The sequence below is a fragment of the Leptonychotes weddellii genome, chromosome 5, assembly GCF_054177405.1.
Source record: "Leptonychotes weddellii isolate Sample4059 chromosome 5, ASM5417740v2, whole genome shotgun sequence".
NCBI lineage: Eukaryota > Metazoa > Chordata > Mammalia > Carnivora > Phocidae > Leptonychotes > Leptonychotes weddellii.
Window position 1 is genome coordinate 103,869,418 of NC_138373.1, and position 24,078 is coordinate 103,893,495.

Here is a 24,078-nt window from a genome sequence, read left to right on the forward strand (position 1 = left end):
TCTGTGCTTGCTAAAGCGGCCACGTGGTGCCTGGACACGTCAGGGAGTGCTGGGAACATAGGTCCACACTGGGAAAATCTCCTTATAGGATGGTGGGGCGGGAGACCTTTTTGTGTCCAAGTTGCATTGGTCTGAAGGTATAATTAAGTCCCCGGGCCCCTTCCCCCATAACTGGAGAATCCCCAAAGTTCTGTGGTCAACCTGTTTGACCAGTGACTGACCAATCCTGAGAGGAGAGACAAAAACACACAGCTTTATCCACGGACAAATCTCAGCACTTTATTCATCCCTTGGCAGGGAGAAGGGGGGCATTGCCCCAAGATAGTCAGCCAGCCGGGTGGAGTGGCTGGGATATGTGTTGTCTACCCAGAGAGTAAATACAGTACTGATTAGGCAGAAACAGGAAGGGAAGCAATAAGTTAAAAGCCACATAAGTTACGAAAAATAATACATATACTTTATATATCTTGCATCCCCACTGAGGATTTGCTCCCTTGGAAACCAATAAATAGGCAGAGAAAGAGCAGCAATCAGCGCCCTTTTTGGGACTTCCGGGATGAGTATACGTCCGAGTTCCCTCCGGCCTGAGCGTCATTAGCCCTTCAGCGCCCCCCACAGGCATGGACGACCTTGCGGTCTTGTTGGGGCCAAGGCCTAGGGGGACGATGTCCCGGAAAGTGAGATGAAGGAACGGAAGACTGGGGCTAGCGGAGGAGTGAGGCAAGGGACAGGGACGGAGCAGGGAGGGAAGGAGAGAGGGTGGGTGGTGGAGTGGGCGGCTGGAGATGCCAGGATCCCCCTGCAAGCCTCAAAGGTGAGAGCCAAGACAAGGAAAGAGGAATGCTCCTCCCAGCACCATATCTTCTCTTTGGAGGCAGAATTCCTTTTTGGTTGTCAGTGGGGCTCCCCAGCCCAACCGGAAGGGCTCAGAAACTCCCAGACCTGCCTGGACTGTGCCTTCTTCATGGCCCCTGCTCGGGAGGCAGGGAAGTGGGTGTGGTGGGGAGAGGGGGCAGAAAGGGAAGAAAAGAAGCAGCTCTAACCCCACAGGTGCGGGGTGTTCCTGGGCTCCTCAGTAAATGCAAGGAAGGATGGAGGGGAGGGCCGGGCTGTTTGGCCTGATGGAGAGAGCAGGGACCCGGAGAGGTGGGATTCATGGGAAGTGGCCCAGGGTTTGGTGCTGGGGGTGGGGCTAGGGGTCTCCAGGGCCTGGTCTACCAAAGCCAGGTTTCAGGCTTGGGAAACACCTAGGCGTGGGGAGGGGGGTGTGGAGGGTGGGGGGCAGAGAGCTTGGATCCTGGGCAGGGTGGTGAACCCCAGGATGGCAGGGAGGAGAAGGGAGGGCCAAATTCCCCCGCCTGGTCTCAGGCTGCCATCTAGCCTCCCTCTCACAGGGGGTTTATCATGGCAAGAATAGCTTCTGGAGAAGGAGCCAGGAGCTGGCTGCGCAGCCTGTCCAATTCTGACTGGCCCTCTATGAGGGCCCCACAGGAGGACGGAAGCTGCACAGACGTCTCTGGGTTGACCTCAGAGGTCCATGCTCAGGTCCCACACACCCGGGAAGCTTCCTCCCTTCACTCCCTAATACTGTCAGGTCTCTGGAGGTGCCCAAGTGGTGCGCGAAACCCAGGGGTGCTCAGCACTCAGTTTCCCCAGGAGCTCCAGATGGGGAGAGGGTGCCCAGGCAGTCCCCTCAGCCCCTGATTCATGGCTGGCTGGGGCTGGGTGAGCAAGGGCACCAGCCTCGGTCCTGAGGCAGAGGCAAGGTAAGGCTTGGTAAGTGAGTTTAGGGCAAGGGTTGGGCGAAAAGGGTCAAAAAAGGTTCCTTGGTGGAAGCCCTCTGTTTGGGGAGGGGCCTCAGAAGAGAAAGGAGGTGGAGAGAAAACTGACCCCCAGTTTCAGTTTACCCAGTCAGACCTCTGGCAAGAAGGTTAGAAGGGTAGGACTGAGATATTGAGATGGAGCGGCATGATTCTTAGTAGCTGGTGACAGCCCTGTACCACCCCCAGCCACCTACAGAAAAGCTGTCCCGGTTTTGAACCCTCCCCCTTTCAGTTCAGGATCAGGTTTGCCTCCCCACCCAACCCAGAGGTCCCAAGCTGCTTGCGTGAGTCTAGCTGAAGTCCCTCCAGCTGCAGGGGGGCGACCTAGGCTCCGGGGCTCCAGCTGCCTTACTCTGAGACCTCTGACTCCTGCGACAGGAACTTCTCAGACATTTCGGTGATTTTGATCACAGGGCCTTTTCTGTTCTTCTTTTTCCGGGCGGGGGCTCTCGAAAGGCTAGACTTGGAGGCAGCTACAGGGAACATAAGGGGTGGGGCAGGGAAGGGGCTGGAGGTTGGGGGGCCACTTAAAATGACGCCTTTAGGGTCATGATTGCCCGCACCATGTCCCCTTCCCCGCCATGGGTTCCTAGGGAAGTAGACTCACCGGTTCTGGATGTGGACTTCACCATGCTGACCATGGCAGCTGAAGGCAAGTCCATTCTGGGGGAGGACGGAAATGGGGGCATTTGAAGGGGGCCTGTGGCTCAAGCCCCCGCTGGGCCTGGGGGCCCTGGGGAATAGCAGGTGGAGGGCAATTCTTGGTTGTTATTCCCAGCCCCGGGTTGCCCTGCTGTGTGACTTTGGCTAGCCAGTTTGTCCTCTCTGGGCCTCTGTTTCTTCTCCCCTGCACAAACGGCTAACATTTACGGAGCGCTCAATTGTGACAGATATTTGTGTGCAGAATAGTATCAGTCCTCCCCACCATAGTCTGTGTCATGATCAGCCCATTTTCCAGATAGGAAAACTGAGGATTTAATGAATGGGCCAAGGTCCCAGTTTGTAAGTGGCTGAGGCCGGACACGATTCCAGGTTTTCCTGGCTCACGGTATCCTGCTGGAGGCAGAGGCTGGCTTTGTGTGGGGCTGGCCCTCTGGTCCTGCCTTCCTGCGGCCCCACCCCGCTGGCCCCAGCCCTCACCGGCTCTCCTCGCCCTCCACCAGCTTGCGGTAGGTGGCGATCTCGATGTCCAGGGCCAGCTTGGTGTTCATGAGCTCCTGGTACTTGCGCAGCTGCCGGGCCATGTCCTGCTTGGCCTGGTGCAGGGCGGCCTCCAGCTGGGCCAGCTTGGCTTTGGCGTCCTGGAAGGCCAGCTCCCCCTGCTCCTCCGCCGCCTTGATGTTCTCCTCCAGCTTCAGGCACTGCAGAGGGAAGGGGTTCATGAGCACTGGGGGGAAGGAGAGAGTGGGCCCAGGAGCCAGCCTCTGCCCTCTGTGGGGGTGCGCAGGGCAGGGAGGGCTGAGCAACAGTGTTCTTGGGTGCGGCAGGGGGTCGCCTTGCAGCAGGAGGGAGTTCAGTTAGACCTTAGGAGACCCCTTCCAGAGGCCATGAAGGAGGGAAGATGCACAGCACCCAGAGGAGCCTGTCCCAGCTGTCCTGACAGGGCGGCGCCTCCTCTAAAGTGCTGGCTGGAAGCTGGGCTTAGGCTTCCAGCCCCTTCTTAGTACTGTTGGCCCGAGGCCTGGGAGGGAAGAGGTGGGCTCTGGGGGTTTGTGGTGGTGGGGCTCTGTATCGTTCCCACAGCCCTGGCCAGTTTACAGACCACCTTCACCTGCGACACTCACGCGGTCCTCACAGCCATCTTAGGAGGACAGGAGAGGAAACTGAGGCACAGAGCTGATAAGTGACCTGCCCAGGGTCTTGCATGTACTCAGTGTGTGTGTGTGTGTGTGTGAGAGAGAGAGAGAGAGAGAGAAAGAGTGTGCCCTTGCACTCCTCCCTGCCTCACCCCCAGGTGGGTCCTCCAGATACTCACATGACTCTTGACGGAGAGGATCTGGGATCGAAGCTTCTGGATGCGCACGTTGAGGTCAGCGATCTCACTGCGGCTGCTCCGGAGGCTGTTCCCAAACTCAGCTGAGCAGGCAGACCGCTCCTCCAGCTGGAGGGCATGCAGGAGGTGACAGTGAGGGGCAGTTCACTGGGTCCCTCCCAGCACCCTGGCCCCTTGCTGCTCCTTTTTTCTCTCACCTCCCAGCCCCTCCTCTTCCTCTGCAGCCCTACACTCGCAGGCCAGCCTCGCCCTCCGACACCCACCACGCCCAGCTCTGGCTGGGCCCCCCCCTGGCCTGGTGTTACTAGGTGGTGGCACCATTGTGAGCTCCTGGAGGGCACGGACCCTGGCCTTTCCCCCACCGCATGGCCCCTCGGCCCCCGCAGTGCTGGGCTCTCACATTCTCCGTCGCCCCATGCTCCCCACTGCTCTCTCACAGACTCAGCGCTCAGAGCTGAAGGTGACTTCAGCCTTCCCTGGGGCGGCGCCTCCTGGGCTGGCAGCCTCCTGCCCCCTTGGTCAGCCCCACTCCGTCAGCCCCGAACCTGTCTCTGGGAGTGGGCCTCGGCTTCCTCCAGGCTGCGAGCCGCGATGGCGTCATACTGGACCTTCACCTCCTCCACGATGCCGCTCAGGTCGATGTGGCAGCGGCTGTCCATGCCCACGGTCACCGACACGTCCTTCACTTGGGCTGCCAGGTCCGTCAGCTCCTGGCCAGGCACAGACGTGGGGGCTCAGGGCTGGTGGGTGGGGGGCACCAGACCCTCAGCCAGCCACGGTCCCTGCCTCCCCAGGGGGAGTGGCCCTCTCTGTGTCCCAGAGAGATGACCCAATGATAAGGCCTCCCTGCCACGCGCCCTCAGCTCTGACTTCTGGGAAGCAGTTGGCCTCTCCTGCTCATCCGCAGCTTGGCCTCCCTCTCTGGGTGGAGGGGACAGGGCAGCAAGGGACTCCTGCTTCCAGAGGCTCACTACAAGCCTATTGATTTCTCTTCAGTGTCCCCACCTCTCCCAGGGCGGGACACTTTCCTCCCGGCTGGTATGGCAAAGGTCCAGGAGGTCTGGCCCCTCTGCTCCATTATGGCTCAGTGGTGTGCAGCTTGGCCTCGCCCTCTGGATGGGAGCTCCCTGAGGGCCTGGGGAGCCACGGCCTCTCTGGGTCCCCCGCATCTGGAAGCGAGCAGCTCAGTTTGCATATTGGAATGGGAGCCCATGAGTGATGAGGGGCAGGAGTGGGGCTGTACTCCCTGCTCCCCTGCCAGGGGCAGAGGCCAAGGTGAGTTCAGGGTCACCCTGGAGGCTCGTTGCCCCTCCCCATCTGGCTGACCAGCTCGCCTGCAACAACGCAATTTGGCCTCAATATTTTCATCTTCTCCCCATCCTTTAGGATCCCTCTTTCCTCCTCCTCTCTGTCCATCTCTCTGCTTAGAAAATGCCAGCCCGCATCCTCAGAGAGCCCTGGAAGCAGTAAACTTCTCATTTCCCCCGGGGGACTCATTACAGGCCAGGCTCCGAGCTAAGTGCTTTCCCGCTATCCGCTGTCCTCGCCAGGCCCGCATGACCTCTCGCCCCAGGTTACAGAGAGGAAAGATGCAGCGGCACGGAGCGGTTAGGGAGACAGCTGTGGGCGCAGCGCAGGCCCCCAGAGGCCTTGCTGCTCCCGTCAAGCTCCCCTAGAGGGGCAGAGACAGGAGCCGGAACCCGGGTCTGTCTTCCTAGCCCCAGCTTTTGGGCCTGAACGCTCAGGGGTGTGTAGAGAGGCAGGTGGGGACAAGGGTCTTCCTAAGGGGCTGCAGGTGTCACCTTTCAGGCCCTGGGCCGCTGCCCCGGGAGGAGCCGAACCACCCAGGCCGGGCCGGGCTGGTGCGGGAAGGAGGAGCGAGGGGCTGTGGCCGGCATTGTACTGGTAGAGTGAGTCAGGTGGCAGGGAGGGGGCCAGGCAGCCCGGGAGGCAGGGGTGGGGCCCACCTGGGGGAGGGAGGGTGTGGGGCACGCAATGACTCCTGCTGGTATTCACAGTTCACCCTGACCCTTACTTAAGTACTCCAGTCAGCAACTTTTGGCCAGTGTTCCCATTTTTCTGATTGCTTCATATATGTGTGTGTATTTATATATGCCATATATGTGTGTGGCTCTTCTTCTGTTTGTTTGTTTGAATCAGGATCCAAAGCAGATCCCTATCTCGCAATCGGTCCGTCTGTCCCTAAGTCTCTCTTATCCTATAGCTGTGCCTCCATCTCTCTCTCTCTCTCTCCCCTTCTCTCTCTTCTTTGCTATTTTTCGTACTGAAAACACTGGGTTGCTCGTAGCACCGCCCACAGTCTGGACCTTACTGGCTGCCCCGTCTGCTGGTGTGGAACCCGCTCTTCTGCCCCGGGCATGTCCTGAGACCTGGCAGCTGGGGCGGAGGCCTGCTCACGTCCAGGTTCAGTTTTTGTCTCATGACCGCATTCTTTTTTTTTAAGATTTTATTTATTTATTCATGAGAGACAGAGAGAGAGAGAGAGGCAGAGGGAGAAGCAGGCTCCCAAGGAGCAGGGAGCCCGATGTGGGACTCGATCCCAGGATCCTGAGATCATGACCTGAGCCGAAGGCAGATGCTTCACCATCTGAGCCACCCAGGCGCCCTCATGACCGCATTCTGACCTTGGGTGCTACCTCTGGGCCCCCTCCTGACCCTCGGTCCGGCTTTATGCGCAGAGTGGCTGCGGTTGGTTGAGCCTCTGGAGTCTGTAGCAGCGAGGCTGGTGCTCTGACCCACAGCTTGTGCCCTGCGGGGTGGGCTGGGTCAGCTAGAGCCCCAGGGGCGGCTGCGGAGGCCTGCTGAGGAAGGCCGCCCCTCCCCTGTCTGCGAGCTGCCTGACCCTGCCCACCCGCATCCCTGGTGACAAGGATCGGCTCCTGCAAAAGGAAGCCTGCTGGGGGCAACCTGTTTCCATCCCGGAGCTGACAGGACCCTGAGCCTAGTGGCCAACTGCCCCTTAAGGACTCCAGATGAAGGATTTTGGTTGATCTTCAAAAGAACTTAGCAAACATCTCTGGGCAAAAGCAGGGGAAGGCCCGGCCCCTTGGCAGAATAAGGTCGATGGTACCTACAGACTCATGTCCCACCTCTGCCGCCCGGGTCATGCTTAGAGACTGGCATTTCCCACATAGAACCAGGATCCCAGGCAGGCCTTGGCTGTGGACAGTTTGAGGAATGCAGCTTTGAGGCTTCCTTGGTCAACATGTTATGGGGGGGTGGTCAGTGGGCATAGAGAGTTCCAGGGAAAGCCCTTTAGCCCAGGCCTGAGGTGGCATTTGTTATGGGCCAGGAAAAGGCCAGGGCATTGTCAGAATGCACTGGAGCAGGGCTTCTCCTAGCAGGGAGAAGGGATTGGCAAAACAGAGCTGATGGAGCAGCCTCGGATCCTTTCTGGAAGGAGGCAGGGTCAGTGTGAGCTTGGTAAACAGGAGTAGGAAACGGAGGGTTTAGAACATCCGTAGGCCTGTTCAGGCACGCCGGCCCCCGCTGGGCCGCAGAGGGTATAATAATGCCAGCTTGTGTTCAGCTACTACGGGACAGGCCCTCCAGGTTGGCAAGAATTGAGCCAAGGTGAAGTTTAAATCTCTTCAGAGCCTGAGCCTGAGGAGACAGCCGCGGGTGGGACCACCCTCTTTGTGGTCTCTGGGTCAGGGGAGGCAGTGACCCTGAGGGGTAATTTAGAGCTGCTCGGTAAAATGTAGTGCTTAATGGCACCAGGAGCTGAATACTACCCCTTCTTAGTAGCTGTGTAACCCTGGCCAGGTTTTAAACCTCTCAGAGCCTTTGTTTTCTCATCTGTAAAACGGGTATGATTATCAAATTGAAACCAGCTAACATTTATTAATACGTACCATGTACCAGATACTGTTCTCACTGCTTTAGGATATATTAACAAAATAGATCCTCACGACAGGCCAGTGAGCTAGGCTCTATCATTTTCCCCATTTTACAGATGGCGAAACTGAGATATATATAGAGAGAAGAACGTGCTAGGGTTCACACAATGACTGAGCCAGGATCCAAATCCAAGCTGCTCTAAAGTTTGTGCTCCCTTAATCATGACCCCTACCTTTATAGGGTTGCCGTGAGGAGTAAATGAGATTACACCTGGAAAGCAGTTCACACAGTGCCTGGGGTAGAGTAGGTGCTCAGTAGATAGTAGCTAAGGACACTATTGTTGTAACAGGTGACGAAGCTGGGGTGAAGGGTCCAGGGGCCGAGCAGCCTCCCTGGCAGTACGAAGGCGGGCGCCAAAGCAGCTTAGACACACCAGGCTCGCTCTGCAGGGAAGGGCATTCTGGGAGGTGCGACCGGCTGCGGGGTGGGTGGGGGGGTTGTCGGGAGATCGCACAGCTAATCTCCCTGGAATGAGAGCTGATGGGTGGGGCAGGTGGCATTCTGGCTGGATGCAGCCAGGCCCCCAAAGCACCTGGGAGCTGGCGTGTACCTTGGAAGCTGAGGGGAAGTGTGAGCCCCTGGGTCCTCTCACCGGCTTGTGTCTCTGGAGGTGGGGGGCAGAGGGGTTACCCGGGAAGCTGCGGTGTATCCGTGAGGCCCTGAGCAGCCCATGGCCATTGGCTTCTGAGAATTTATCCTGGCCATGTGCGTGCGTGTGTGTGTGTGTGTGTATGTGTGTGCAAGAGGAAAGGGCTGTTTTCTGAAATGCCAAGGTGGGCCTCCACAGCCGTGCTTTTCTGACCTGGTATCTGCTCCAGAGTTGAAACTAGAGTGTCCAGCCCTCCTGGGGCTACTCACGTCCTGCCATGTTTTTCCTTCACCTGAGGTAGCCATGGCTGGCACCTTCTTTTGCTGAGCCCTGCTTGGTCCCATGTGGTAGCCACGAGCCGTATGAGGCTGTGGGCACTTGAAAGGTGGCAAGTCTGAATTGAGATGAGCTGTAGGTGTAAAATGCACACTGATTTTGAAGACTTGGCATGAGAAAAAGATTGTAAGACAGCCTATTAATTTTTTGTACTGGGCGCCTGGGTGGCTAAGTCGGTTAAGCATCTGCCTTCGGCTCAGGTCATGATCCCAGGGTCCTGGGATCGAGCCCCGCATCGGACTCCCTGCTCCGCAAGGAGTCTGCTTCTCCCTCTCCCCTCCGCTTGTCCTCTCTCTCAAATAAATAAATAAAATCTTAAAAATTTTTTTTTTTTGGTATTGATTACCTGCTGACTAATCACATTTGGATATATTGGGCTGAGTAAATTGTATTATTAAAGTGAATTTGGGCGCCTGGGTGGCTCAGTTGGTTAAGCGACTGCCTTCGGCTCAGGTCATGATCCCAGAGTCCCTGGATCGAGTCCCGCATCGGGCTCCCTGCTCAGCAAGGAGCCTGCTTCTCCCTCTGACCCTCCCCCCTCTCATGTGCTCTCTCTCTCTCTCATTCTCTCTGTCTCAAATAAATAAATAAAATCTTTAAAAAAAAATAAAGTGAATTTTTTCTGTTTCTTTTTTTAAAATGTGGCAACTAGAAAAAACAATTACATGTGTGGCTCACTTTGTATTTCTCTTAGTGCCAGCGTAGAGACCCACTGGTGTGGGGACTTTTTAGCATAGGGTCAGGGCTGCCTTCTCAGCCTGCAGCGCTGCCTGAAGAGAGACGCAAACCTTATGACCCGACACCAACTTGGCGCCTCGCTGCCCCCAGAGTAATCATCCCTGCGCCATGCACCGAACAACCCCACGTCCGCAGCGGTCCCGTTTCTCCGCAGCACTGCCATACCTTAACCCTCTCTGTACCGCCCGCCCCCCCAGTACCCCCAGGAGCCGCCCATCACACTTAGAATAAGATCCAAACCCCGACTCGGGGCCCAGGGCCCTCTGTGAGCTGACCCCGGCCAGAGCTCTTCCTTCCCCCCTTCGTCACCAGACTCACTCCTGCCCTTGATGCTTGGCCCTCCTTCTGCCCAAAGCCCTCTCAGCTCTCCACTGGGCTGGCCCTCCCCAGGCTGGCCTTCCCTCTCTTGTACCTCCTCTGAGATGCCCCCTGACCTTGACCTTCCCCTCCCCTCCAGCACTACCACATCATCGGGTTCTGTCCAGCCCGGCCCTTTTCACCCTCCCAAATGATCTTGCTGAGATGTTTGTTGACTTGCTTATTACCGGTCTCCCCTTTTAGCTCAGTGGCAGCCCCCGAGAACATGGACTTTGCCCATCACACTCACTGCTATATTGGTGCCAGGCACCCAGCGGGGGAGCGATAAACATTTGTTACCCGGATGAACGGATTTAGTCATCAGCAGAACCCGATGAGCCTGGTATTACGACTCTCCCCATTTTACAGATGAGGAGACTGAGGCAAAGAAAGGAGAAATAACTAGCCCAAAGTCACAGAAACGGAAAAGGAGATAGAGCCAGGATTGGAGTCCAAGGGCTGCTAAATCCAGATGGAGCAGGGGCCACGAAGTTTTGTGGGGGTGACTCCGGCAATGCCCAGGCCTATGGCTGGCCATGCCTGGCCTACCTCCAGTTAAGTGTCCATGCCGGCTGGGCCGCTGTCCTGGCTGGGAGCCAGAGCCCAGTGCGGATTCTGAAACATTGGCCCTGCTGCTGTCTGCCTGGCTCCACAGGGAGTGTGGGCAGAGGAACTCCTAGCCCACTTCTCAGGCCGGTCAGTGGGCCGGGTGCCCTGCGCAGCCCCAGAGGGCTCGGCCGGGGGCAGGAAGCTTCTTAGGGCGGCGGAGGTCCTGGTCCGCCTGGAAAGGCTACCTTCCTGCTGCTCCCCAGGGTTGCGCTGTTCTCTCCGCCAGGCCACCTCCCATGGCCACAAACAGGTCTCAGGCCCATGGAAGTCCCCGCTGGGGGCCGAGCCTGCTGGAGAGCAGTGTGGCCCATATGCAGCTATGAGGCCCAATCTCCCTCTCCACAGGACGAGGCCGCCAAGCTGTGGTCAGCAACCCCTAGGGCCACTTTAGCAGAACTCTTCATTTCATTTTTATTTTTTTTAAAGATTTATTTGAGAGAGAGAGAGAGAGAGAGCTGAGGGAGGGGCAGAGTAAGAGGGAGGGAGAGAATCTCAAGAGGCTCCCTGCTGAGTGCGGAGCGGAGAAGGGGCTCGATCCTACGACCTTGAGATAATGACCTGAGCCAAAACCAAGAGTCAGATGCTCAACCTTAACCGACCAAGCCACCCAGGTGCCCCCATTTTAGCGGAACTTTTTGATGGCAGTGATGACTTTGATCCCTGCTCTGATCTTGGCCGCACGGCCATAGTTTGGCACCAGTAGTTTGAGGCACACAGACTGCCAAGTCCTGCCGTCCCCACAGTGGCTCGGCCTGCTTCTAGGTCACCTGCAGCATGGCCCCTCTAGCTCCTGACTCCCGAAACAGGGGATGTGGTGCCCGGGGGCAGAGTGGAGGGGAGGGGAGCGTCCGCAGTCAGCAGCAGGGCTCATCTGTGGACTGACCTGGCCGTGGGCTAGGCCTTGTGGGGTCATGGTCCCCCCAGGCTCAGGCAAGGACTTAGGGACACAATCAGAAAGGGATCCGGAGGCTCCTCTGCATTTACTGGGTCCTTTTTGTTCTGGCAGAAGCTAGCATTGTCTGGGAACTCAAGAATCTGACCACAGGTCTTCTCTGCCTGACCACAGGTCTCCCCTGCCAAACAGGGGAGGGCCAAGGGCATGTCCGTCCGTGCTAGGCCCGTGGGTGCCTGCCATTTAGGCTGCAGGTATGGGGAGAGATGAGTTCAATAAGAACAGCTGTTCAAGGCCCCCTGGTTCCCTGTCTCTCAGGCCACTTCCCAACCCTTGCCTGGATGCACGGGCCCCCGACATGCCCTCCGCACCCCAGCACACTCAAAGAAACAGGTCCTCCTTGAGCATGAGGCCTCTTGGGAACTTGCCAGTCCTCCATGAATGGAGGGATGAGGGGACGTGTTGGGTTATTGACCGCAGCGCGAGAAGGGGTTGGGAGATTGTTATGTCTGTGTTATGTCTGTAATGACTGCCGAAGGTTCCATGCCTCACTGGACACCCTTCCCTCCCCTGCATCCCTTACCTGGGGATGAGTCAGCTCTTGGTTCCGTGGGACACTGGTCTCATTTTCTCACCTGCTCATAGATGTTTTTCATCAGCTCCATGAAGCTCTGCAAGCCTTTTAACTTGGTTTCCAGTTCGGTCCGACGAAGGCACTCTGCATCCAGGTCCTGGGGGTGGGAGCAGTGGTGAGTGCCAGGGGAGGGGGCGTCTCAGGGCGGGAGTGGGGTGCTCATCTTCCTGAGGGAGATGGGGGTGACTCCCAAGGGAGCCCTGGTTCAGTGCCTGGGAGAAGCAACAGGGTGAGGACAGGTACCCATGTCTGTCTGTCGTCCCGGGACTCAAGCCTCTGAGGGCTTTGCTTGGGGAGCCTGAGGGAACGAGGGCAGAGGGTCCATGAGGACGGAGCCCCTGGGGCAGGCTGGGCAGGCTACCTTCTTCAGCTGGACGAAGGTGAACTCCATGTCTGTGCGCTTGGAGGTCTCCTCCTCATACCTGGGAGTGGGGGAGGGAGCGAGGCAGTGGCAGAGAGAGAAAGAGAGAGAGAGGCTGCTCAGCTGCAGGTGGCAGGAGCTTGGGGTATGATTAACCCTCTGGAGTGGGGCTCAGGGCCTCTGCTGTCCCATTTGGTGCCTTATGCCAATTAGAAAAAAAGTGGCCTTTGCCTCGGGTGGATGCAGCCCCTCATCTATGACACATCCCTTCTAAGCCCATGACACCAATCTGTCACTCCTGGATGATCAGCCAGTTCTCTCCCAGGGCTCGTCTGTCCCCTTCCTGGCTCTTCCTCATATCCACCTCCTCCTGGAAGCCTCTCCTGATTGCGCAGCCCTGTCTCCCTAACTTTGTTCTCTCATCTTTTCCTTATCTCCTCCCCCAAGAATCTCCATTTCCTACAAGCCATGCCTTTGGTCGAGTCTGCCCCGAGCTGTCTGCTCACGGCCCATCCTCTCCCACCTCCCCACCTCCCCGCCTCCCCTCTGCATTGCTAGCTGGTAGGACACCATTCCATCATGTTCCCTCCCAAGGCGAGAGTGTGGACCTTGCAGTCAGATAGACCCACAGTGTGTTCTTGGGCAGGTAACTGCACCCCTCTTTCCTCGGCTCGCCCGTCTGTTAGGGGTGTGTGTGTGCACGTGCGGGGGTCGGACCAAGCCCACCCCTGGTACAGTGACAGGGCTGCATAGTTGATACTCCACAAAGGTGGGTTCCTTCTCTTAGCTTTGCCTCCTCCTTTCTCTACTCCACCTTGTGTTTGGAACAAGGACACTGTTGGACGAGAGACGGCATCTCTGGGTCTCTGACCTTCACCCCTTGCTCTAATCAAACCTCTGTCTTGGCCCTCCCTGGGGTGGGTGTCTACCAGCGCAGACTTCTTGCCCTCAGCCCTGCCTGCCTCCATGGATGTGGGGATTCTGTGGCTTCCAGGGAATGCCTGAATCACTGGCGGCTCTAATTACAGTCGCCTGCCTGCCCCGCTCCCTGACCTCATGGCAGGGGCAACGTCACCCTTCGCCCACGTCAGCTGGCTGGGCCTGCCACCACTCAGGCTTTGCTTGCCACCAGGCTTTACCTGAGAAGCTGAGGGGAGCAGGCCCCAGCTAAGAGCCTGCCGGGCACTGGGTCTCTGAGACTCAGTGTGCTTAGCGCACGGACTCCCGGCTGCTGCTTTGGCTTCCCAGAGTCTGCAAGGGGCTCTCAGGATGTGGGTCACGGGCATGGTGTGGAGGGTGGGCCAGGGGGACTGGTCTGCAGTCTGGGGCCTACCAGAGCCAAAAATATGCCCAGGAAGCTTTTCTTGCTCCCTTTTCTGTGCAAGTGGGCTCCAGAGCCCCACTACTTGGGTTTAGGTCCTGGCTCCTTGCTAACTAGCTGTGGGACCTTGGCTAAGCTGCTTGTGCATGCCTCAGTCATGACAATAGTGATGTCACGAGGGTTATATAAGTTAATACACGGAGTGTTTACAACAGTGCATGGCACCTGATAAAGCTATTATTATTACCTGAGCTCTGCTCTATCTAACATCAGGCTCTGGCCCTCATTCCCTCTGCCTTGGCCTCTAGCCTTTCTGGAGACAAACCATGGGAAGCCTCATGGCAGAGAGAGCAGATGGTTCTCTGCACTTCCATCCCAGACTTCCCACTGGGAATTTGGTGGCCTCTGAGGACTTCCCTGCCCTGGGGGTGGGGGTCTAGAGAGCCCCAAGCTGAGAAGCCCCTCATTGGCTGGCCCTCCCTGTGTAAGCCCAGTGGTCAAGGCTCTCCCCTTCTCCCCTCCCATCTGGATAGCAGAGTTCTGCCTGCTTGGGGGCAGGACCTTGGAGAGAGCTGTCCGGTGGGGGTTCTCTGAGGTGTCAAACCTCCTCCTTACCCCTCACTGTCCTTCCAATCCTTTTGTATAGCCTTCCCTCCTCCCATTTCACCAACTCCACTGGATTTCAGCCCTAGTTCACCCCCTCAACCAGAAGCTCTTGTGCAGTGAACCTCCTGCACAACAGTATATGGCACCCTCTAGTCACTTGCTATGTGGCCTTGGGCAAATGATTTCCCCTTGTGGGGCCTCTGCTTCATTCTTAATAAATACAAGGGTTAGCTAGCTGATCCTTGGGGTCCTGGCTACATCAAAGCTTTTGGAAGTCTCTGTCATTATAGAGACTTAGGTAAATGCTATCTCCCCCACTCCACTTCTAATCCCCTGCCAGTCTGCCAGCCGCCAGTTCCCAAACCCATGCTCAGCCCTTTTCAGCTTGTCACACCCACCCCGCCCGCCCCCCCCCCACTTGTTTATTTCTAGGAGTGAAGCTGATCTCATCAGCCTTGTACAGGCAGGGCACACCCCTCCCTGTCAGGGCTTGGCCTGGCGTCTCCTGGCTCCTGGGGCCCCCCAGGCTCTACACAGCCAGGCTGCAGCTTTTCTGGCTGTGGCCTGTGGATCTAGAAGCCCTCCAACCTCACCTCCCCCAAGCCTGGTGGGTTTCCTACCCAGAGAGGGGAAGAGAGGCTCTGAGCCAAAACAGCAAGCTCAGACCGCAGATGGAAACCAGGCAACAGGCCAATGGAGGAGGCTGAAGCAGATTAAAACAACAAGTAGTGTTTGTACAGAACTTCCAGTTACAAAGTGCTTCCATGGATGTGATCTGGCTGGGCTCATGGGAGCAGCCTCCTCCCGCGGCTGGCTGGGGTTACGGATGGGCTTAGCGCACATGGCTGTGTGACTGAGGACAACTCCCTGCCCTCTCTGGGCCTGTGTTTCCTTCCCCATGAAAGGATGATCCCAGGCCCCCATCCAGCCATTCTCTGGTTTTTTGAGAGCCAAAGAGCTGCCAGACATCAGTGAAACAACTCTTGGATTCTGCTGTGCCAACACGATTCCCCTCATCATGGTCAGATGTTGAAGCTAGGCAGCTCGGAACGGGCAGTGAGGTTCCCCATGGGTTTCTGTTAGGAACTGGTAAGGCGGGCTGGGGGAGAGGGCCCCTCGGCCATGGAGGGGCCCAGCTATGAGGAGGAGCCCAGGCCAGGGCTGCAGATCATGCTTGTTGGCCAGAAAGTTCCAGATAGATCCGCAGATGAGGATATTGAAGCCCCCAGAGTGGGGAGAACTTGCCACGTGACCATCTCTGACTATGGCCTGAGCAGGGGAGGTCATAAGGAGAGGTGGTGGGCAAGCTGGGCCGCAGCGCAGAACTGGACTCCTGACAGGCTGCCCCAGTCCCTTGGCTGCTCCCAAGACTGCAGGCCTCACCTTGGGTTGGCAGAGCTTGGGGCTGGGCCAAGCGCTGGAGGAAGGGAGGGGAGGGGTTCAGGCACATCCCACCCTCCCTCACCCAGGCCGAGGGCCTCCTCAAAAGGACACCAGACCAGAGGAAGGAGCGCAGGGACACAGCCTCTCTGCTCTGTCTCAGCTTCCATGTCCTTGAAGCCCTTCCTGCTGTCTAGTCAGAGATGTCACCTGTCCTCTGAGGGACCCAAGCACCTGGTCTGCCTCTCCTCACTGCCCAGTTCAGTTCAGCAAGCCTGTGTCAAGGACTACTGTTAGCCTTCTACGGGGTAGAAGAGTTGCCGTTTATGGTGCTCGGGCACCATGCTGAGCTCCCCACTTCCTCCTCACGGCAGCCTCACGATGGCTCAGCCCCATCACTCCCACTCCGCACAGGGGGATACTGAGGTTTGGATGTTGAGCCACTTGCCCGAGGTCACAGAGCTAGTGAGGAGTGGAGGCCAGGAGTGAACCCCTTCCAGTCTATGGGCACCTCACAGGCTGGGGCTGTGGTTTTTCATCTCTCTAGATCCCAAGGCGACCACTGAGGTCAGGCATGCATTACCTACAGGGGATTGCTTCTTTATTCCAACAGACCCCCCGCCCCCCGTTCTGCCCCCTGCCTTCCCTTTCCAGCCCACTCGAGATCAAATTTCCAAACATCTGTTGTTCTAGCTGGTGACAATCTCCCATTGCCCGTGGGATGTGTGGGCGGGAGCAAGTGTGTTTATGGGCACAGGAGGAGGGGACAGGGCACGGGGACTGCAACGGTACCCAGGGCCGGCAAGCACAGGGCTTAGCTGTTGTCAGCATGAGACTGACTTGGTTGCCAGGGGCACTATTTGGGAGGGTTGCTGTGGGTTCACGGCCATCTCCTCCCCATATTTAGAATACTGGCTGGCACATAGTAGGTCCCCAGTAAGCACGTCTGTAGTCAAGAGATGTTCTTTAAGGATGTTTTCTCGTTTTCTGGCTTGGGTGCCCGGGGCCTTGCATCCGGGTGCAGGTTGGTTCCCACCCTCGGCCCCTGCCCACAGCCCCAGTGGGGCGCACCCTACCTGATTCGAAACTCCTCGACCTTCTGGAGCACCTGCAGCAGGTTGGCCTCCAGCTGTCCCCGCTCCTGGCTCACTTTGAGCAGCTCCTCCTGCAGCCGGCCCTGGTACTCCTCATAGAGGTGCCCGAGGTCAAAGGTGCCGGAGTCCTGGCCTTGCAGGAAGCGCCAGCGGGTCTCCAGCAGCTGGTTGCGCTGCTCGAGGGCCTGCACCTGGGAGAGCAGGGGAACAGCGGTGAGAGGGCCTGGCGTGGACAGGTCGGGCGCGGAGGCCCCTGGACAGCCAGCCGGCCCGCATGGGGGCCTCCCCGGGCAGTGGCGGCTCATCTGTTCTGCGCTCACCCCCCCGGGGCCTCACTGGGCGCAGCCGGATCACATCTCCAACTGCGGATGGTTCACACAGAAGATGGCAAGATAAGGAGGGAATCAGAAAGGGGTGGAGCCAATTAGCCAAGGTTTCTTCGGGGAGGAGCAGGGCGCAAGAGAGGAGGGAAGGGGCTGAGTGGGCCCATGAGGTGACAGGCCCTCCATGCCCGCCTGGGGCTTGGTTGGGAGATCCCAGGGAGCACAGGGTGTCAGAGGCCTGTCTGCCGTCCCCCCCCCCGCCCCCTCAACCTGACAAGCCTAGTCTCATCTTGCCGTGGAAGCTCAGCGGTGCAGGGCCTGGCGAGGACTTCATTGTTAATGCTCCAGACAACCCTGGACTTGTAGCCTCTCCAGGCCTCAGTTTCCCCAGCTAGAAGTCGGGGCTGACACGGCCTGGCCCTGGCCGCCTCTCAGGGCTGTTTGGGAGAGGAAGCTGGGGCCGTGCTCTGGAACAGTAATACTAGCAAGTGTTTATGCGTTCCCTGCTGTGAGCCAGGCCTCGTTCTAGATACTGGACATCTTCGCCTCATTAGTCCCCACGTCCTGATGGGCTAGGTGTAGTTGTCCGCCGCACTTTACAGAGAGGCCAAATAACTGGCCCAAGGTCACAAAATTAGCAAGTGGCAGAGCCAGGTGTGGAATCCAAGGCAGTGGGGGTTTAGACTCTTTTAACCCCCACAACATGGGGCTCTGTCTGTGGCTGGAGTCACCGCGGGCCCTGGGACCCACCTGCCCTTCCTGGACTGACGTCTGCCTCTAGTTGGGGCCGGCGTTGCCTTGAGGGTGACAACGGGGAGGGCTCTGGGCACAGCTGCTTCTCTCAAACTGCCTCCTTCCCTCTCTCCCGTTCACACTGCTGCAGGGCCTCCCGCGGCTCCCGGCCCAACCACTGCACGCTGTCAGGATCCCTCTTGAATCCTCTCCTGCCCTCCACCCAGTCCAGCCCAGGGCAGCCTGGGGGGCCCCCTGCCTCTGCCCAGGCTGCCTGTTCTCTCCAGGCTCCAGCCTTCCTCTGACTGTCCTTTCTACCATCCCCGTCCCTCCCCGTTTGCGCTCCCAGCTCCCCTCCTGCAGGAAGCCTCCAAGAATCGGAGCTCAAGGGCACCCTGCTGGCTCATTGGGGGAGGGTGGGGGGGAAACATGCGACTCTTGACCTTGGGGTTGTGGGTGGGTTTGAGCCCTACATTGAGTGTAGGTAGAGATTACTGAAATAAATAAACTTAAAAAACAAAAAAAAAAGAAAAGGAAAAGAAAAAGGATCGCAGCTCAGAAGAAGGCCCCCCCTCCCTTCCTTCTGAGGTCCTCAGTTTATCTGCTCCTCACTTCTCCGGACCTCCCACCCTCCCCGTCAGATGGGGAGCCACCTGCTCTCTTCTTGGGATCCCTACCACTTGGTGCCCACGTCAGGGGCAGCTGCGAGAGACGGCTGGGGCCTGGCTCCTGGGCAGGCTGTGGTCACGAGGGTGCTGTGACAACCAGCCCCGGGGTGTTCCCCAGGCTGCTGGCTGCCCCCTGCCCGCTGATGGCTCTAGCTCTCACGGTCACGGCTGAAAGAGCCAGAATCATAGGCAGGAGCCTTTCGGGTCACTGGTTTGTACTCTTCATCTACAGAGGGCGAGGTGAGGGCCCAGGGCGGTCAAGGGACTTGGTGGCCAAGCTTCTCAGGCAGGCCCACCTGATGGCCGCTGCCCACTCTGGACCTTCATGGACTCCCCGTTTCTTTTGAATTTGGGGGCCAGGTGGGCCCTCCTCTTTCTTCCTGTCCTGCCCACATTCTTGGGTTTTCCTGTGACACCCTACCATCCTTGAGAAGTCCCCTTTGACGTTCGCAGTAGACAACGCCACCAGGAACCCTGGGCCATGGCCTTGTGGGCTTGTCATCGCCCTGCTTAGCTCCCATTTGTGCTGGGACGTTCAGCTCACAGCCAGCCTAAGCCTACAGTCTGCTGTTGTTACAGCCAAACAGGTTCCGTAGGGATGGCAGTCAAGAGGGTTTCTGTCCTACCGGCGTGTGTGAGAGGGATGTCTGGTGGGGGAGATCCTTGCTCACTCCACCTTCCTTCCGATTTGACAAGCCAGGGCCCTGTGTTTACATTGAGGGTGAGGTGAGAGGGGAGATGTGAGGCTCCCTCCTCCACCCATAAGCAACAAAACACCCTTTACACCAGGAAGTCCTTCCCTTAGTCTCACCTCAGTTTCCTATGCTTCAGTACCAGCCGCTGGGGGATGGTGTGCGTTTGGCCAGCCAGTCCAGCCAGTCCAGCCAGAGAGCACTTTTGGTTGTGAGACATGGGGCAGCCCTTTCCCCTGCTGCTGCTGTGTGTGTGTGTGTGGGGGGGGGGTTAGTTTCTTGTCTCAGTGGGTGGGGATGGAAAGTCACCCCTATCCAGGACCTTCCCAGCACAAGGCTCCTCCCTCTCTGGAACAAAGGCCCGGGGAGGGCTGGGGAAGCAGTTAATCGCTCTAACCTGTCAAGGCTGCTGATCACTCACCTCTTAGTGCCCTTCCTCCCCCTTCTGACTGACCCCCTGCCCTGAGATCATAGGCAGCACTCTAGGAGGGGCCTCAGAGAGCAAACCCCTGGTCTACCTGCCTCCCGTTTTACAGGGGAAGAAACTGAAGCCCACAAACACAGAACTCACTGTGACCCAGCCCCACCGCCCAGCTGAAAAGCAGGCCCAGCCCGGGGTGGGGAGAGATGTGCTTTCCGTATTGGGAACCGAGCAGCCCCAGGCAGCTGGAGCTCCTGGCTGGGGGCTCCCCAGGGAGGGAGGCCTCAGACGCTGGCAGTGACCCCCCGGGGCATGGGGGGTGGTTGTCGGTTATCAGACCCTCCCGCCAGTAGGCACCCGCTGCGTGGTCGTTCCGGTGACTTCCAGAGGCCGCACAGGCCCACGGGAAGACATTGTGCCCATCCCTCTGTCCCCGGGCCTTTCACTGCCCCTCTTAGGTCCCCTTTCCACAGCCTCCTCAGGTGGGCTGCTGGCGGTCCTTTCTCTTGTCCCATCTCCATTCCGTCTGCGGTCTGCACGTGCCTCTGTGGGATGGCACCGCAGCCTTCTCCCGGCCTGCCTCAACCTCCCCTCCTACTGTTGCTACTCTCTCCCCCTCCTCTCAGGGCTGTGCCCCTACCCGCCCTGCCTCTGGCATGAGCTCAGGGCCGTTTACAGAGCAGGAGCAGAGCAGGGAGGCGGAATCTGAAGCTCAGAGAGGGTAAGTGGCTTGCTCAAGGAAACACAGCCTGCAGAGGGAAGACCCAACATGGCTCCAGGGACCCTCGGCCGACTCCTGGGGATCAAACCCCCATCCTCCTCTTCCTCCTTCACTTCCTCCTTCTCCTCCTCAGTGTGCTCTGATTTCTCTTGGTGCCTCAGAGGGCCCAGAGGGGACGAGGAGTTGAAGGGCCCCTGTCTGTTTCTTCCCTTTGCCTAGAGCCCCCCAGGCCTGCGCTGGTTATGGCTTCTTGCCCCTGGGCCCATACAGTTCTTTCCGGCCCCGGCCCCGTGTACCACTGCTACCCATGAAGCTCTCCCACCCTCTTCTCAGGCTCTTCTCAGGCTCCTGCCTGCAAGGGGCCACCTAGGTTCAAGAGCTCCCCGGGCTGGGCCCATTTATGATATTTTTTATTTAACAAACAGAACCCACCTGGCACATGGTAAGTGCTTTTTAAATGCTTTTCAAAAATTATCCCATTTGATCCTGACCAGCCCATTACACGGATGCATACTGAGAAGCAGAGAGGTCAAATAATTTGCCTGAGATTAAACAGCTGGTCAGAGGTAGAACCCGGATTCAAGTCCAGGAATGGGGTTTTTCCCTCGGGCCCTTGAGGCCTTTACAAGGAGACAGGGAGGACATAAGTTAACAGACTGAGCTAACGACCTTCTCTGTAGGGTTGGTGGATCAGCTGGGGCTCTTTGGCCCCAGCGATCAGGGTCCCCAAGAGGCGGGCACCCATGGCTCCAGCGTCCTACCCTGAAGAGCATCCGTCTCAAGGCCAAGGCTCTAGGGTTGGGAGGCTCCAGTTCTGCGAAAGACCTCAGAGGGTGTCGCCCTGGCCCCCGGGCACCGGACCCCAGCCCCTTGGGCCCCCTCCCTGTGCCTACATATCTTTCCTGTCCCCAAGGCCAAGGCACAGGGTGGTATCAGCCCTGGCGTTCAGAGAGAAAAGCCGCCCATCCGAGCCAAATTACATAGCTCATGAAGCATTCCTTTTAAGGGATTAAAGCGGTTTCGAGAGGAGGTGGCTCTGCAGGGACCTGCCTCCCAGGGCAGCAGGCTGTTTTCCTAGGGCACACAGCCCAGCAGCGCAGGGCTCTGCACAGCCGGCCAGGCCCGGGGCCGGGGGAGGGAACGCGCCACCTCAGTGGATGGTTGTCCTTCTCCAGCTGTCATTTCCCCTCCTCATGCCCCGACCCTGGTCACACCCTGGGTGCGGGTGCAGGAACGCTGGTCTGGGCACATGAGTAGGGGGGAGGGGAAAACAAACCCACAGACCTGAGTTCAAGTCCAGACTGTATGCCTGGTGGTAGTGTGACCTTGGGTAAGGCACTTAACCTCTGGGATGCTGTCTCCTCATCTCTACAGTAGGGGAAATAGCCACTGGGGAGTGTGGCCGTGTAAGCCAGTGACACACATTTGCAAAGTTCCTGCAGAGAGCTGGGCACAAGCAGATGCTCCATACGTGTTACCTTCTTCCCTCTGCCCCTCTCTGTGGATGCCCACCTTACAGGGGACCCTAGCAACATGCAGGGGAACACCAAGGCAGGGGGACAAGTGCAGACAAAGACCAGGGTGAGGGCAGAAGGATGGGGCTCCGGTGTACTGAGTAGGAGGGAGAAGTTGAGTTTTCCTCATCTGTTAAATGGGCATAAAAGGACTTCTTTCATAAGGTTGTTGAGGGAAACTGAGGTAAATATGTAGAGCATCCAGTATGGTGCCTGGCATGTAGTTAGCAATTAATGCAGCTGTTACTATTATGATCCTTGTTTCTGGGCAGGGCAGGGGGGCAGAGCTGGGAGGGCCGATCTGGAGAGGTCTCTTGGAGGAGGTGAATGAGGAGTGGGCTCGGGGTGGGCAGGACTTTCTCAGAGCTCTTGAAGCCAATGCCCTGGGGTGGAGGTGGACAGGAGTGCCTCACACCAGCATACCGGCCACGGCAGTGGGGTATAGGAAGTCTGGGTGCTGGGGACTCACTCCCTCTCTCATGTGGGTGCCGGGGAGGCCTGGCTGCCTTGTCTGCTTCTGACTCGCAACACCGATTCTCTACATTCCTATCTCCTGACATGCTACTGCGGCATCCCTAATCCAAAGCCTCCTTCTGGAGGCTCCAGGTGCCCCTTTGGCCCTGCTGGCACTTCTGACCTCCGGAAGCTGAGCAGGGCCAAGGCCTGGAAAGGAGGGCGGACCCTTGGGAGCTCATCTCCTCTGTCCGCCTGCCTTGGAGTCGGACGGCAAACCATGTCTCCATCAGCCATTCCTATGAGGGGGTATCCTCCTGGCCACACTTGGAGCTCCTCCCTAGTGTCCGCCTAGGGGGACAGTGACCCCAAGCCACGAAGCACATTATTACCCAGACATCCCTCAGAGCCATCCCGGGGCCTCTTTCTCCCCCAATGCCAATCCTGGGGACTTCTCTCGCCAGCTCTCTGTTCAGAGCTAGCCTGCCGGCTCCTCATTGGCTGGGGTCAGGGGTGTGGCATGATGCTCCAGAAATACAGAGCTCAGCCACCTGCCCAGGTCTGAAGGTCCTTAGTTTTCAGTTATCAAACCCTTCTGCCAGCAGGCGTCCTACTTCAGGCGCCACCCCCCTACTTCAGCTCACCTTGCCAATCAGGGAGGCAAATTTATCATTGAGGACCTTCATCTCCTCCTTCTCCTGGTTCTTCTGCTGCTGGATGGCTGGGTCCACTTTGAGGTCCAGGGGCACCAGCAGGCTGGGGTTCACGGTTACCTTGGGGATGGTACCAGGTGCCTCGCAGCCTGTGAAGCTGCGGGAGCTGAAGCCCGGCCCGGGGGTCCCGCAGCTGCCCCATCCCGAGGTCCCAGGCCGGGGGCCGCCCGCAGGGGTCACCTCACAGCTGCTAAGGCTGCTGAAGCCAACGACGCAGGAGCGGCAGGCCATCGCGGCCCCCGGGCCCGGGACGCGGGAGGGCACGGGGGTGTGAGTGAGCCTTTGTGGGGTGGCAGGCAGCTGGCTCTGGTCGCAGGCAGGGCAGGCTGGGGACTGAGGAGCAAACACCTGTCCTACAGTGCTCATTAGCTCCAGGAGGGCGGGACGCCTCCCAGCCCGACCAACCTGTTAGATGATGCGATCCTCCTGCCCCTCCCCCGGCACCACGCACACATCTCCTCCCTGGGGCCTGAGACTTGCCTGCTTGAGGGGGCTGTTCACAGGCCCCCCCTATCGAGCTGGGTCTGGCTCCAGGGAGGGGGGCGGCGAGGCTGGGTTGGCTGGCGGGCTGGGTGGGGGTGCGGTGGTGGCAGAGTAAGGACAGACCCCAGGAGGAAGGAGAGAGAGGCGCGCAGAGAGCACCTCTCTCTGCAGACCTCACTGCATACCTGAAGGCTGACGTATCTGGGCTCACATACTTCTGGAAAAGATGAGGCAAGCGCAGGCCATGCGCTCCCAGAGTGCAGGGCAGCCGTCCTGGGCGGCGTGCCATCTGGCACTAGGAAACAACACCTTTTTATTTATCTTCTAGCTGCCTAAGAGTCTCCCTGGCTTATCTTCTCTTCCTGTCTTCCCCCCCCCTTCCTTCCTTTGACCTCGGGTTTATTGAGCACCTACTAGCACATCCCACTGTCTCAGAGGCTGGAGAGGAAATAGATGGCCAAGACCAAGAGCCCTTGGCTTTGGACAGGTGAGACTCGGGCTCCAGACTCAGCCTGGCTGCTTGCTGCTGGGGTGACCTCAGGCAGGTTAGCTGACTTCTGTGTCCAGGATGGAAAGGCGCCCCCCAACCCCCCGCCATGGGAGGCAGTGTATGCACAGAACTTAGTGGAGGGCAGGACACGAAGCCCTCGGTGAATGGTGGCTAAGACCCAGGGCCTGCCTGTGGGGGGATGGCGGGGCTTGCA

General features: G+C 58.3%; 1 protein-coding gene across 3 annotated transcripts; it reads right to left on the reverse strand.

The window, feature by feature from the left end:
- Positions 1–253: 253 nt before the first annotated feature.
- Positions 254–23,518, reverse strand: KRT80 (keratin 80). Of its 3 annotated transcripts, none has more exons than XM_081821726.1 (9): positions 22,823–23,518; positions 16,637–16,845; positions 12,254–12,314; positions 11,894–11,989; positions 4,362–4,526; positions 3,799–3,924; positions 2,964–3,184; positions 2,431–2,486; positions 254–2,349 (listed from the first exon to the last, which is right to left on the reverse strand). In XM_081821726.1, the coding sequence occupies exons 1-9, from the start codon at positions 23,255–23,257 to the stop codon at positions 2,297–2,299; spliced, it is 1,422 nt and encodes a 473-aa protein (XP_081677852.1). In that variant the 5' UTR covers positions 23,258–23,518; the 3' UTR covers positions 254–2,296. The 3 variants fall into 3 exon arrangements, with proteins under 3 accessions (XP_081677852.1, XP_081677853.1, XP_081677851.1); XM_081821727.1 differs by having other exon boundaries at positions 254–2,331; positions 22,823–23,517; XM_081821725.1 differs by having other exon boundaries at positions 254–2,296; positions 22,823–23,515.
- Positions 23,519–24,078: the final 560 nt, after the last annotated feature.